The sequence below is a fragment of the Dermacentor albipictus genome, chromosome 5 (assembly GCF_038994185.2).
Source record: "Dermacentor albipictus isolate Rhodes 1998 colony chromosome 5, USDA_Dalb.pri_finalv2, whole genome shotgun sequence".
NCBI lineage: Eukaryota > Metazoa > Arthropoda > Arachnida > Ixodida > Ixodidae > Dermacentor > Dermacentor albipictus.
Window position 1 is genome coordinate 121,748,891 of NC_091825.1, and position 15,614 is coordinate 121,764,504.

The following is a 15,614-nucleotide window of genomic DNA, read 5'->3' on the forward strand; positions in this document are numbered from 1 at the left end:
CCAATTTTTGGACAAATTTCAGTTGCGTAAAAATTGTAATAATTCATTGTGAACTACCCTTTTCACTTGAATATAGTCCTATGGCAGGCCGAAAATAGGCGTTTTCAATGGGAATTGACGTGTGTTTCATGCATTCACAGTACCTAGGCTATGGCGATACCGACACTGCCAGTAAAGGGGTCGCTATTGAGTCGCCATAGAGCAGTCAGGCACGTGTGTGCTGATCAGTGAAGTGCGAATTATCTGGTGAAAGCCAATTTTAGGGTCAAAATGACGAAAGTACGGGCCTATAGAAATGTGCGGGTGCCGGCCGGGACCTTCGGTCTGGATCTAATTGACCAAAAATCGGAGTCGTATTAACAGAAGTCTACTGTATCAATAAGGGCCAGGCCATGAAAAGGTAAAAGAAAATGTAACCATTCAAGAAGGATGAGCTTCCTTTATTCTTTGTTGTTTAAAACCTTTGAATTAATGATCACTCTTAACAACATGGTGTGGGAGACTTGTCATTTGCATTTCAAGTTATAACAAATGACACTTACTGTAGAATGAAAAGAAATCGGGGTGCACATTTGGCAGCCATAGTATTTTGTTGTAACTCTAGTATGCTGCTTTTTAACTAATAAAGAAATGCTTCAACTAAACTTACCACTAGTAAGACTGACTGTTGGGCAAGATGGCTCATGAATATAGAAGAAATGTGGCGTTATGAGATAGGACAAAGCAATCGCTGAGTTGGTGTGCTCCTTGTTTCATCTGATCTGGTTGGGCTGCTTTTTCCTGTAAACTTAACACTATTGATGTACAAGTTCATATAGCTCCAAAGCTACGTACATATGTCGGAAAATGTGGTGGGCTTCAGCTGCCTCTTTACAAAATGTGTTGGTGTCTCACGTGGCAAGCACATTTCTCACTCCTCTTTTTTTATATGGCAGTGAAAGCTTCAAGTTAAGGAAGGCTTATCAACGTTCCTGTTTCTTGTGCAGGTAATAACCAGGTTTGGAGGTGTGCCTTGCTTTTTGGAACCCCTGGACAGTGTGCCAAGTGACGTGTTGCAGGTTGCCGAGGATGGCTTGCGTGTTTCGCTAAGAACAACTCGATATCCCTATGGCATCCGTGAGTCTGAACTACAGTAATATTTTGCATGTACAGGGCGGCACTCTATTATATTAACATGCGAGCGTGTGGCTTATGCTGGGAACCATGCCGTGCTAGGAGTGAGTTCGACAAATTTTGCATGCAGAGGGAGCAGAACTAGCATTTTTGTAGCAGGCAAGGTGGTACAAATAATACCTTGTCTGCTTCAGAACACATGTGCTGCAACACCACGTCAGCTACAGGAGTGCTTGTTTCACAACCTTCTATGAAGGGAAGTTTGTTCATTCACAACAGTGGCAGCTTGTTCCTGGTCAACAGCACATTTACAGTCATTTCTGGGGCTTGATAAGACAATTGGTCATTGACAATATTGAGCTAGAAGACTTGACTGCTACATGTCGTTCTGTAGCTGTATGGCAGACGATGTGGTGACGCTGATTCTGCTCATGCTGGCACCCATGGCAAGCACATTATGGAGCAGAAGCCATGCACTCACAGGATGCGCGCTAAGAGTGAATCACTCTGTACACATTTCGCAAACCTGCTCTTAATATGGTGCATTACATCTGTACATTGCGTTCATGCAGATGCACTGTCCATTCCATTTGGGACAGAAGGGACCATGTTCAAATCTGGAAGTGAGTCACATGAAAACATTCTAGTATTACTGTCTTCTTTATTGTTCACTGGGAAGTGTACCTAAATGCACTTTTTTGTTCTCTTTGGGGTCGTCTGCTACAGATAGCTCACTTGTCCGGTGGCGGGTGAAGATTAATGGCTGGCAAGTCATTGTCTGCGAACTCTGCAAGCCCTGTAAGTCAGCTTTTTACTTGTAAATAGCTATATAGCTGAGGTGCTTACCAGCCTTTGGGCTATAATAGTATTCTTACAGGATTAGACATGGGAATTTTTGCTTTACCAAGAAACTGAAGTTTGTGCCATCTGCAATGCATTTCCTGACATTTTTCAAGATTTGCTAGTGTGTTTTCCTGCATTGCTTATTTGCCAAGCTTCTGGTGGCACCAGTGATAGTTCAAATGATTGTTCAAATGATAGTTCAAAAGTCAGTCCACTCCAAGTGGACCGACTTTATCATGAAGACCGCAGGCAGAGTGGAAGGAACGCTCCGTCTGCCTCTCACTTAAATCCATCTCTGAAACTCAAGATTACACGACCTCCAGCACTAAATGTGCGGCAAGACGGCGCACATGAAGCCACAGCCAGCTCAGCTCTCCAGACTTTGCGCCCGCCGCAGATTACATTAAAGATAGGGCCCGCGGGCCATGTATGGGCTCAGCTGCGCTGACGGCCATGCGCAGCCATGGCCGAGCTAAAGCGAGAAGGAGGCGCATGCTCCCCTGACTAAAAAATACCATATTGGGCACCAGCCAGCACCAGCAATTGGGCACCAGCATGCTTCGAATAACTATACGTGGCTTAGAATGCATCAATGCAAATCAGCGATACGCTGCGCCGACATTGCACTCACCAGTTATGACCTCTGAAATCAGGCGGAACGGCACGCATTGCATTATTTTGAAAGCCATGACCAGCTGAATTCGTCGCTGCTGGCAAAGGTGCTGCTCTGCTTTGGCAACCACTCTCTGTCACGCAGCGCGCTGTTGCAGAGGTGTGTTCGCAAACTGCTTGCTTGTAATTCAACCATTTGGCCATCTGCGCCCCTTCGCAGTTTCCATTTATTGCCTCTGTACTCCTTCATGATGGCAGCGAGATTTCCTTATATTGAGGTTCAATATACTTGGTGTTCTATGGACAAGAAGTTAGTTAAATACTACCTCACTATATCGAGAGATTTGTTATACATATTGCAGTTTGTTATTATATTAAGGTTTAGCCGTACCTCAGTGCCAAAGCAATTAACTTTAACAAGACACAATAATAAACTATACCGATTAGGATGCGTTGCTAACAGCACTCACTTGGTTCTGCTAGTTAAGAGGGGATCATATCGAAAATTTACTCCAGTACATTTTCAAATCTCACCATGACAAAGTTGAAGGGGAAGCTTAATTTACTTGCTTATATCGATTACTTCATTATCAGGTCATTTCCAAAAGGAGGGCAGGGTGTACTGTTATTAGCCTTTGGCTAAGCCAATGCAAAAACCTGCTGTGCTCCGGCCGCGGTGTAAGAAGTATACAGAGAGGTGTTGACACTCTCTCCTCGCAGCGTGCGAGAGCGCCGCCCGCTCGCGGCCACAGTATGTTCGGGGGTAGGGGGTAGCAAGCCAGGAGAGGGGGCGGGGTCACAGCCGACGTAGAGGGCGCTGTGAAATGCGGTCCCAAATCGTGGCGAGCTGCCCTGCGCGTGCTGCGCTAGCTCGCAGTTTTTGCTGGTGCGGCTGCACTTCCTTGGTGTTCTGAACATGTTTTTTTATTCCCGTGTTTGATGGCTTTGTGTTTAGCTTTCATCGCCATAGAGGCTCACCTCTGGTGGGCTCTCTTTTTTTTTTTTTTTTTTTTTTGAAACGTGTTTGCAATCGGAAGAAAGCGTTCCGTCCCGAACTGCAATTCACGCCACCGGACTTGCACGGAGCGTGTGCCCCTATTCAAAGCTCCGTCCGACAACGTTCGTTTGGAGCAGTGGCTTGTGCGATTCCGAGGGCAGACCAGACTTTGACACCTACCAACCATGTCTTCGCCAAGCATTTTTCAGAGGACGTGATATCCCGGACATATTACGCGAAGCTCAATGGAAAAGTGCTGCTTAACGCCGAAAAGAGGCCTGTACTGTCTAAAGACGCAGTTTCCACCTTATTTCCAAATTGCCCAAAGTACCTCACATGGCCAAACAGACCTCGAAAGCAGCCTTTTAAAGCGGAACCTCCTGGGCGAGCACCCAAGCAACGTCAGCCGAAAGTCGACGACAAGAGTGCGACGCAGCATCTGCAAGCTTCTTTGCCTGCTGCGACACCTGTGGACTCGGAAATAACCTTGGAGCCAGCGGCTTTGCGACATCATCTTCAATATGCTGGGAGAAGGAACTTCAGTGTGGCTTGATAACAAAAGACATGTTCCTCACCAAGAGCACATCTGAGGACCTTCGAGTCACATCAAAATCCACAAAAGAACTTTGCAATGCTCTCCTGCACGATTACAATTTTATATATGTCTTGACAACCAAGATGAATAAAGATCCAATTGAACGTTTCCTTGGTAAGGTAAGATTGGCTGGAAGCCAGAATGACCACCCGTCAATGCCTACTTTCTTGCAGCTGTACCAGACGTTATACATTTACACCCTCCCCAAGCCTCCTAAATTTGGCAACTGCAGAGTAGTTGAGGGAGAGGAGCCACTACTAGACATATCCGATTTCAGGGCCCTTATAAACCCGAACAATGTCACATCAGTAAATGACTTCGTAGATGCGGTGAAGCAGAAATTCGACAGCCGTATCTGTGTAGAGGACTGGGAATGTGATGATGTCCGTTAAGAGCCAATTCAACAGTAGCGAGCGGTGCCGCTGTGTGCAGCTGGTGCCCTCGGCGCCGGACATGTCCAACGTGTTTTCGAAGAGACAAAAACCCTGTGCACTTCAGCTGCTGCCACGCTGCTGCGCTACAGAACTTAGATGCGAAATCGCTGTGCTTCTTTGCCCGTTCCCACGGCCTGACATAGGCAACAAGCGACACTGCATCTTGGGAAATGGGCTTTAAGTGCTTCACGATCCGCATGACATCATTAACTGCTGTACAGCAGATACTTTCGTATCAGTAAAGCATTAGGCCTGACACGCGCATGACTTTATTACATGTAAACCATTTTCTTACCGCTTTCAGTTATACTCACACTACTAAACTCGAAAATCGAGCATGGGCAGTGGAATCACCACCTCATCTGCCTTCGTGGATGAAGTAACGAGTACTCTGTCTTCAAAATAAGATAGTGGGCAACCTCCTGTATTTTTGTACCACCCACCCCTTATGTAATACCCCGCAAGGGGTCTTTAAGGTAATAAAATGAAATGAAATGAAATCTCAAGGCGCCAGCCCACTGATCTGAGCCTGCTGGTTGCGGTGCCACGTGTCGTCTCGCAGTAGAACTACAGGGTGCACCCCGCCGCAGCCGAACATACTATGGACGCGCCGGCGGGCGCAGTGTCAACACCTCAGTATATTCGTACATTGTGGCTCCGGCAAAGGATCAGGAAATATTTTCTGACGGATTTTCATCAGTAAGATGACTGCTTTCTCTAATGCAGTGTCATAGATCACCAACTATTGACCTAACAGGCACAAGATTGTCAGTAAACCGTCATTCTGAACAAATAAAAGGTTGTCATATCTATTCAAATGAAATGTTTAAGAAAAGGAGATTTTTACGTGCACAGGTTTCTATGCAAATTTCAAGGAAAATTATGATTACTTCGCTATAGCCATTATTTATTTTATTTTCATTACAATCAACTCATTTCATTACAACAAACTCGTTTCGTTACAAATGGGTTCTGACTGGATTTTAACCCTTTGAGGGTCGAATTAATTTGAAGAAAACTTTCCCAGGTGGTCATATTACTTTATTGTGGATTTTGAATGTACAAGGTGTATAAAGTCGGGAATAAATAGTAAAAAAAAAAATTTAGGAGCAGTATTTTGGTGTCGGCATGATTCAGAACTGCACAATGTTCAATAGTATTTGAGAGTGTGGTACTCCTTGAAACACGAGTCTCCGCACAGCCGCAGAGAGCGAGAATACCTCATGAGCGGCGGTGATAAACGAGCTAAGAGCAGTGCCAATCAAGATAGAAATCAACTTCCGCCGCCCCTGCGATAGCGTGCCGACAAAGATAAAAATCACGGTTCTCGCACCTCCGTTGCAGCGGAACCGAAACCGCGAAAGCGCATTGCCGCTGAGAGCGAGAATATTTCGCGAGCGCCGATTATAAACTAGCTAAGAGCAGCGCCAATCAAGATAGAAATCAACTTGCACCGCATCTGCAAGAGAGTGCCGACAAAAAGAAAAATGACGTTTCGCGCACCTTCGTTGTGATCACGCTGCGAAACCGAAACCGCAAAAGGGGTGTTGCCGCAGTCTGCGCGACACGCTGAAGCTAGAAGTCAGTTCTGTTTATCTCCCCAAGAAGGTAGCACAAATTTCAAACGCTTCTTGTAAGTCCTAAGAGGTGGCAGCACCTCCTAGTGAGCGTGTATCGTCATTATGGCGCGAAATTTCAAACGGAGGATCGAAACCGTACCCGTACAGCAAAGACCTCGCGGGACAGAAAACCGCTGCCGTACATGTACGGCTAAAACTGTCAAAGGGTTGAATGTACTATCGTGGATAGTGAACTTGCTGCTTAGGATAAAGTTACTCTTCTGGACAAATGAGATAACAAATTAGGTGTGAGTAATATGCAATTCCTCATTTTTGCTTTCTCCCCTTTGTGTGGTGCCAGCTTGACTTCAGATTGCGCACTTTTTTTCGGGCCAACACTATCGTTACCAACTGAATATGTAGTGGTATTAAATCATGCTGTAAAGTTTATTGCCTGTAAGAGATGGTCTATTTACACTTTCCTGTTTGTGTTCCATCCGCCAACAATAATACAGAAGGGTACATTGTTGGGCTTCTAAAACAGGTGACTCGGACAAAGGCTGGCTTCAGCGGTTGCTACACATAGCTCGCCTTATCCGCAGCCTTTTGGAGACGGACTCATCACTAGAAGACTTGCTGGTCCACAATATCGATGAGCTTTTTGCTGCACTGCACAGGTTAGTTCTTGTCTACCACAATGGCGATCCCCACGCTTGAAATTTTCTCTTTATTTTTTAATGTCAGGGAAGTTGCTATGATTGAATTCAAACTAACTTTCGAGTGTTCACTGGCCAAACAGCTGCATGATGAAGCAATGATGAAAGAAAATACTGCATTTTTGTAGGTTTAACCACTCCAACATATTATAACCCTTGGAAAGGGTTATGAAAAAAAATCTGCCTATATAACATGCGTAAGTAAGCCAAATACAACATTAAAGTCTTTATAGAAGTCATCCAGTGCATCTTCATGAACCAAACTTCAGAAGCAATTTTTTGTTTGTCTGTAATGTGTCTCATATGTCCAGATGTACTCTGTTAGACCGTGGTGCCCCTTCATGGCAATGTACTTGACAGTGTCATGAAGTTGAACCTGCAAGCAAAATGTCCATCAGACGGACTGAGAATTTGGCAAGTTGGTATACATTCATGGCTTGAGCAGTGTAACTGAAGACAAGGACTAAGAAAAGGAGGAAGCACCACACTGTGCGTCAACTGTCAAATGAAGTTTATTGCAGGGAAACAAACAATATAAAGGATAAGTATCATGTCTACTCGATTCCCTCAGCAATGTGGCTGGTTTCTTTATTTCTACTGCTAATTTGACTGTTTTCCCCCCCATTTGAAGCATACAGCAACCTCATATTTTTGTATCTTTAACTTCAACATTCTTTTGATAGCGATTCTTTGCATATGCTTAGGGGGTTGAGACCATGTGACAATCATTATTAATACAGTTGACTCGTTACACGGGAACCTGGTAATCCGACAGAAAACGCCCGTTTTAACCGAAGTCCGTAATATCCGACACACCTCTCTTCAGAAACTTTTGTTGCAATGTCTAACAATTTTATTACAAAGAGCAAGTGACGAACGCCCACATGGAAAACAAGGAAGAAAAGTCGCAGTGTTTCCCAAAAGGCAAAGCATCGATCTCGATAGCAAATTAAGCAAGATAAGTGCCACAGCAGCAGCGAGCAAATTGACCTTCGTTCTGTCTGTCACTTCAGCATGAACTAAACATGGAAAGCACAGTGCATACGATGCTACCGGCACTGGGCGCACTTTGTCCACATCGCAGATCGCTTTCAAGATACGGCGGCCATGTCGCCGCGCACTTTGTTCACATCTCAGGACGCTTTCAAGATACAGCAGCTGCGCAGGCGAGCACTTTGGTCACATCGCAGATCGCTTTCAAGATACGGCGGCCGTGTGGGCGAGCACTTTGTCTAAATAAAAAGAAAACATTCTATTATTTGGTATTCCTACACCTCTAATTTCTGCATTAACCTACATGATTAATTTTTTTGATATTCAGCAGTTGATATGAAATGTACTATTGTTCCTCCATCGAAATAAAAAAAAAATCTATTGAGTATTCACTCACACCTACTTTCTGCAATACAGCAAGGTTGTTCTTACTTTGAGACGAAACTTGATAAGTAGAACTGCGCTCAGTCTCAATTCAGTGCTCAATCTGTCGTTTCGTACTCTCCCTTCCAAGTCTTTATTTTCCTTTTTTGGTGCAACGATGTATTCATTAGAAACTTGGTAAGCCTGAAAAGATGCAAGAACGAAAGATATGTGCCGCCACTTCATTTAAAAGTTTTGACACCAGCTCACTGTGACGGCGTGTATTTTGACAATGTCTGCTCGGGTCCAATTGATTGTTTATCGGTAAAGATAGACTGCATTGTATTATAAGTTCTTCGAGGATTTAGCAGCGGAACTTGTGGAACACGGACACAGAAAGGAACGAATTGACGTAGACGCAGCTGTGTCTTTCTTTCTGTGTCTGTGTTTCTCAAGTTCTGCTGCTGCAATCCTCAAAGAATGAACCAACTAGATCAGTTAAACACCATTTTGGTATTATAAATGTGCCACGATGATCCAAATGCAAGAAAAGAACTTACACCTTCAATTTTCTAACGTTACTTGATGTACTGGTGGTGAGGTTTTGGTGCGAAATAAAAAAAAAATGAGTTAGGCATTATTTTTGTTCTTGTAATCAACCTCTTACCTTAAGTTAATGAATATATAGTTATAAAAGTATTTTCTGTCTGGAATCTAGACTGATCGTTGTTCCTCTCTAGTTCCCCTTCAAAAGCTCGTTTGCTTTCTCTCTTTCAGGCTAATACTGCTGAGCACTCCCCTGATGAGCCCTCCAATTGAAGTACTGGGAGAATGCCTTGAGGTGGTAGCCATCTTGGCTGATAAGAGTCCCAAAAAATCCTGGAAGCGGCTGGTCGCGACGGGTCTGCTTCCTGCACTGAGCACGCAGCCCAAGTCTGTGGAACAACTCGTTAAGTATGCGCATCTTTTGTCTCTCATTTGCTTTACAGATTGCTCATGCCTCAAAGTGTGCAGGAAAGAAATTGCAAAGGGTCACACAAGTAGTATAACCTTATCCACTTAACCCTTTATGGATGACTTTATGGATGACTGGCTGCCCTGAAAGACTGGTGCCATTTTCTTGTGAAAGCATGGTCACAGGAGAAACACCCAATGCAGTACCTCCAGCCGCAGTGATGTCACAGTTGATGTAGAGAAAACGCAATGTGCACCTCTGTTTCACATCCAACGAGCACCTCTGTTTCACATCCGATGAGAACTCTCTGTACAACTTGCACACAAAGCCGTAGGTGGCTTGCAGTGAAGCTAGCTTTCACTGTTCTGCCTTGTGTTGCATACAGGCAACAAATGTGCTGCTAAAGAATTTTCTGAAAAACATTTCTTTTCATTAATATCCTTATTCTCAGTGCACTTTGCACATTTTGACGATAAATAAACATTTCCTTGAATTATTTTTATGTCTTGGTTTTAAAAGTTTAAGGGCGCTTGACATCCTCAGCTCGTCATGAATGCTTGCCACTTTTTGGCTGATGACAAGCTCACCTTGTCATTGCTATTTCGCCACTTCCTGAATGACTTGTGACGGAAAGATGCTGTCAGAGTTTTTTTTTTTTTTTATGGGAAGAATATTTACTGGGGAGCCACAATCATGGATAGGTAAGGCAAGAAAGCACAGTTTGCAGTGCTGTGTTTTGAGCGTTATACCACTGGTAGTCTGCAGTAGTTTGTATAGCATCAATGGAGGAACACTAAAGACCAAACAATCTTTTCCATGAAATAACTTGTTCTTGGCCTAATGCTTGATGCTTGGTAAAGCCATTGTAGTGCATATAAAACAGATACAACACAAGACTAGACACCTATAGTACCTATAGTGCCCTTGGTTTCCGGTCTCGTGTCTCTCTATCTCTTTTATTTGTTCTAAAATGGTTTTTCCACAAAGTTCCAAGAAGTGAAACGGGCGTTTCATAATAGCAAATAAAGAACTTCAAAATTTTGCCATTTTGGTACTGTATTTGTGAAAAAAAGTCACCATTACTTCTAAAACGTTTGCAATTGTGTGCACATTCTGTTTGTGTGGCGTATGCTTGCAGAGCTGTACATGAATAATAATACTTGAATCTCAACTGTTTGCAGCATCACATTTGCGAGAAATGGATTGCTTTGTGCCAGTGTCTTGCTGGCTAATGTTAGTGGTGCAAAATGTACCGTCAAAGAAAGAAAGGCAGAGAAAAAAAATAAAGACGTGGCTTTTAGTTGTGCTAGTAAGAAGCGGATAGCAACAATTTAAACACGCCGATTTGTGGCTCCCCACAGCATGTAGCGCTGCCGTGTTCTCCACAGACGATCGTCATAGTATTCCGTGCATCATTCATATCAGTCGAAGCCTGCTATAACGAAATTCTCACGACAACGAAATATTTTCGTATCCCCAGCAAACAGCCATAGGATTCAATTCATTACGTACCTCTTGACAATGAAATGTCGCTGTACTAATATCCCACATCAACGAAATTTGCCAGAACGTAAACCCTGCGTGTTACCTACTCACACAAAGCTAGCAGGCTCCAAAATGTGCTCAAATGCAATTGCATTGCACTAAAATTGCGTTAACTACCACCACATTACACTTGCGTGGGCACTCCCATTTTTGTGTACAAAAACAACCAAGCGGGGCTGTTTTGGTTGTTGATTGCCCGTTTGAAGCGGCACACATGTTGCTTCCAACATCTGGTGACGGTTCTTTCACACCTAGTGCAGGGCATAATGTGCACCTCGGTGAGAAAAATGCAGCAAAAACGAGGAAATCTACGTCCCACCGACGTGACATTGTTTATGGCACTTGAGATGGCGGTCGTAGCATGGAGTACCATGCATTACACTGTGATTGAGTGATTGTCCGGGAATACACATCCCTTGCTTCAAGAAAGCTGGTTTTAGTGCCACACGATGGGCATCATGTGCGGGTTTGGCACTGGACGTAGATTTGCGTGAAGGGGCCGTAATCTCGATTGTCTTTGGATATACGAGATACGATCACTTTTGCGCTCAGCACCGGACGTGTTGGTGTCTACGGACGACAGCATGCACTGGAGAAATGCTGCTGCATGCATGGAGCGTGGAGCGCTGTTGCTCTGTCCAGTGCCAAGTAATGCAAAATCTCGCAAAAGTGTACTATCTCCAAAAGCACCCGCCGCGGTTGCTCAGTGGCTATGGTGTTAGGCTGCTGAGCACGAGGTCGCGGGATCGAATCCCGGCCACGGCGGCCGCTTTCGATGGGGGCGAAATGCGAAAACACCCGTGTACTTAGATTTAGGTGCACGTTAAAGAACCCCAGGTGGTCAAAATTTCCGGAGTCCCCCACTACGGCATGCCTCATAATCAGAAAGTGGTTTTGGCACGTAAAACCCCATATATATATATATATATATATATATATATATATATATATATATATATATATATATATATCCAAAAGCAACTGACCGAGAATACTGCTCTATGGCAGTGCTGCCACTGCCGATCGATGCATGCAGCGCACTTTGTACTGTCGCCAATGCGGCTCTATATCCTTGAGCAGAGCTTGACAAACTAGGCTAACGGAATTTTGACAGTAATCTTTAGTTCTGCAACGTATTACATATTTGTGCTGTTTCGTTTCGCAGTAATGAAATTCTTGCGAAAGCGAATTTTTTCGCGTTCTCCGCCGATTTCATTATTGTGAGGTTCAACTGTATTTATTGAAAAGGTCTTCAAATTATCAGAACTTGTTTGGGCCCTTTAAGCAATTTGTGATCCCATGGGAGGTTGTTTGACAGTAAATTGTTGTAGCATGCAGTTTTACGTAGCTGCCTGTGCCGATTTAAATTCTAATTGCCCATACACCTGTCTCATGATAGACTTGTTCGTTGTTTCACAGAGGCTATATGGTCACAGGCAACGTTTTGAGTCAAGCCATGGCATCCCAAGAAAGGGTTATCGGAGACCATCCTGTCTGCCTCGCCTTTCTGAAGCTTCTTGCTGCTGTTGCTGAGGTACAGTTGCCTGTTGTGGTATTATTTTTCTTTTTTTTTTCCACAGAAAGTGGTTTCAGTAAAACAACTGCAGGCCTAAAAAAAAATTAACATTATCCTAACATTAACATTAAAAGAAATGTTAAATGAAAGAGTTTCTGAAGGACAAGGAGAGAGTGCACGCCTATATGCATATGCTTGTCAGTAAGACTTGCACCTCAGGAAAAGCCTAACAACTGTGTTTCACAAAAGGTTTCATCTTTTTATGTAAAACTGTCTCCGTGAAAGTTGAACTGCACCAATGCTTGTCTGCGTGGCAAAGAATTTGTTTTCCCATTAGTCAGCTTGGAGCGGGTTCACGTCTTCCATTGGTTGTTCGACATCAGATCATTCTTTCTTGCTCCGCGGTCAGGACACGGATTCAACTTGGAATTCTGGAATAAATCTCACCTTCTTCCACGACTGCTTTCGTTGCAATCTCGCGAGGAGCATTGCACTTTCCTAGAGCAGGTGTGAATTTTCACTGATCTACCAGAGAGGAAACATAATGCTTTTACGTGAAACACATCTCGCAGATAATCTCACTTGTGTCAATATGAATTTGCGTAATTGCCTTGTGGAACTCATGCGTGTAGTCTGAGCAGGTATCTGTAGTTAGACTGTAGTTAGAGGAGATATCTTGCCAATAGTGACTCTGCGCTTCCTGTGGCACAGAAAGTCCAGCATTGAATGACCTCCTTGGTTTCAGACATTCGTGGAGACTGTGGATGAAGATTTCCTGGCATGCTTAGCTGTGGTGCTGCAGGACATCTTTCCCTCATTTCACAAGTGGAGGTACAACAGACCACACGACAAGGACGTCATCGGCCATCGCTGCCTAAATATTTTCCACCGATTGGTGACCGTCTCCGCTAAGTTGAAGGCAGAAACTGTAGGGTAAGTGCTGCATGATGATCGAAATACCTACCCACTTTCATACACGCAATGTGTTCTAGAAATTTTAAAATTTAAGTACAAAGTAGTAATACAGGTCAAACTCGATTTAACGAACTGGTTACCACGCTCGAATTATTTTGTTAAATCAGGAAGTTTGTAAAATCAAGAAAGTAATTTTCCGTTCTTCAAAATCTAATATTGTAACATAGTGGCACACAAAAGCTACTGTGGCATTGTATTTTCATCTAATCCAGCCATCTGTCGCATAAACCATGAAATAACGAAAGCAGCCTCGTCATAATAAAGCTAGGGTCCTGACTGGGGCGCCTAGATGTTTTAACGCATTAGCCTTATAGCGCACGCTCGAAGAAAAACTCATCTGTGTCAAAATTAGAAAGAAATCAGCACTTTTTTTCCTCATTTATTTCAGCAAGAACTTTGTTAAATTTAGTTTGGCCAAGTTCGGCCCGTGTCGCCACAGCGTGCCGCTGCCACGCAAAGTTGCAGAGTCGGCGGCTATGGTTCATCGATGCTTCGTGTACGTTGTTGCCTGATAGTGGTTCGCGATGGCGTTCTACCTTTTTAACGGTTCTAAACGGCGTTCTACCTTTTTAACAGATGCGCAATAGGTCGAGTGGCATGCTAGTACCGTGAGGAATCGCACACATTATCAGGCTGCATGCTTGGTACCATTGCCCTGTGACATAGTGAGGCAGCACCCTCAACCACACGCACCAAAACAAGCACACTTATCAATATTGCCACTCGTGTTCATGTTACTGGGCACAATATCTCGGACCCATCAATCGCCACCAGCCGTTGCTTCGTACATTAGAGCGAGCCACTCGCACTCTTCACACAGCAGTGAATGATACTGTAATGATTAATTTTTATTCTAAATAAAGTTGTAACTGTGGCTGCATGTTTATGCATGGCCAATTTGTAGGCATAAAAATATGTTATCTGCTAGGGCCTTGATGACATTTAGCAATTTTCTATTATGGGCTTACGAGTTTGGGTGGTTTCACATGATTCCAACAAACTGTCGCTTCAACTACTAAGTGATTCTGTAGCTGTTATGTAGTTTAACCATTCGTGTGTTGAACTCGGCTTGTAAAAGTTATTTTAAAAATGCTGTTTTCCTCACCTATGTTTTTGCTGCATCATTTCTTTAGGTTAACATTATGCTTTCAAACCCACCTCATTGGCTAGAGCGTTCTGTTGCTTAGTGCAAGGTCGTGGGCTTGATTACAAGCTGTGGCAGTCACATTTCAGTGGAGGCAAAATGGAAGAACTCTCGTGTACTTAGGTATAAAGGCATATGAAATACTCCCAGATAGTAAAAATTAATCTAGAGCCCTCCATTACAGTGTCTCTCATAGTGCCAGTGTTGTTTTGGGACATTAAACCCCAGGAATCGTTCAGTCACTCAATCAACGAAGGAATTTGGCAGCTTGGCACTTTCACTTTTCTCAACATACACTTATTCAGGCCCACTAGTGACTTATGTTACCTTGAAAAGAAAGTTGTGCTGTTTTTTATTGTTTTGCTTGTACATGTTTTGTTTGCTTGTTTGCGTTTCTTATACCCTCACCTGTGTTTCTATTGCAGGAGTACCGAACTCTGTGTATATGGCCTGCTTCACGGCGAGTCATGTTCAGCTTTGCTTCGGCTTATCGTCTCCGCTGAGGAATTTGTTGCACGGGCTGTTGAATTTGAAGGAAGGTGAGGCGAGTCTGCCAGCAGTTTACCTTTTCAGTAAGGTTGAGTGTCACATAGCATTGGTGCAATTTAAAACCTTCGTTTGTATCATAATGCGTTCACCAATAAGTGTGTCCATTGAAGCTGCTCTGTTGAGTGCGTGATGTGCTGGTCAGTAACGCATCAAGGCTATTATTGCATGTGATACCAATGTTGGACATGATATAGCTACCCATTGGCAACAAGGAGTTGTTTAGTTGTGGCACATCATGATTGCTCGCTGTTGATTGCTTAAATGCTCGGTTCTGGAAATACAGAAAGCCTCACTCATCACTAAGAATGGCCTCAATCAACTAGCTACTGAAATGCCAGCTGGTTTCTTTCATTTGGTCCTTCTGGTGGGTTGCTATGAAGCAAGCCTTCCCAGTGGGAACAGCTGGCTGAGGAGATGATCATACTTTTATGTGCTGATGATAGCTTCATATTGTTCCTGATTTTGTAAATTATATGCACATTGAAAAGTCGGAAAAACATGCTGTAGTCTGTGACTACCGATGTGACAAAACCCCCTTAAGGGTTAGCGCCCGGCAGTGTTTCATCTGCAATGTACGACTTTCTGATCCTCAATGCTATTTTGCTTGTGCAATGGTTACAACAGTGATCAGGGTGCAGTTGTAAACTAGCTGTTGGCTGTAGAGCAAGGTGGAGTGGAAACTAAGAGCCTGTCGTTGACAGAGAC

The 15,614-nt window shown here is 43.7% G+C and overlaps 1 protein-coding gene across 1 annotated transcript in view; it reads left to right on the top strand.

Moving 5' to 3' along the window:
* Nup188 (nuclear pore complex protein Nup188) overlaps positions 1-15,614 on the top strand; it is a 76,000-nt gene that overhangs the window by 26,810 nt on the left and 33,576 nt on the right. Inside the window, exons 19-26 of the mRNA XM_065443948.1 lie at positions 987-1,116; positions 1,686-1,736; positions 1,840-1,911; positions 6,698-6,830; positions 9,003-9,179; positions 12,145-12,259; positions 12,987-13,174; positions 14,786-14,899. Coding sequence (XP_065300020.1) covers positions 987-1,116; positions 1,686-1,736; positions 1,840-1,911; positions 6,698-6,830; positions 9,003-9,179; positions 12,145-12,259; positions 12,987-13,174; positions 14,786-14,899 — 980 coding nt within the window. The remainder of the gene's footprint in view (positions 1-986; positions 1,117-1,685; positions 1,737-1,839; positions 1,912-6,697; positions 6,831-9,002; positions 9,180-12,144; positions 12,260-12,986; positions 13,175-14,785; positions 14,900-15,614) is intronic.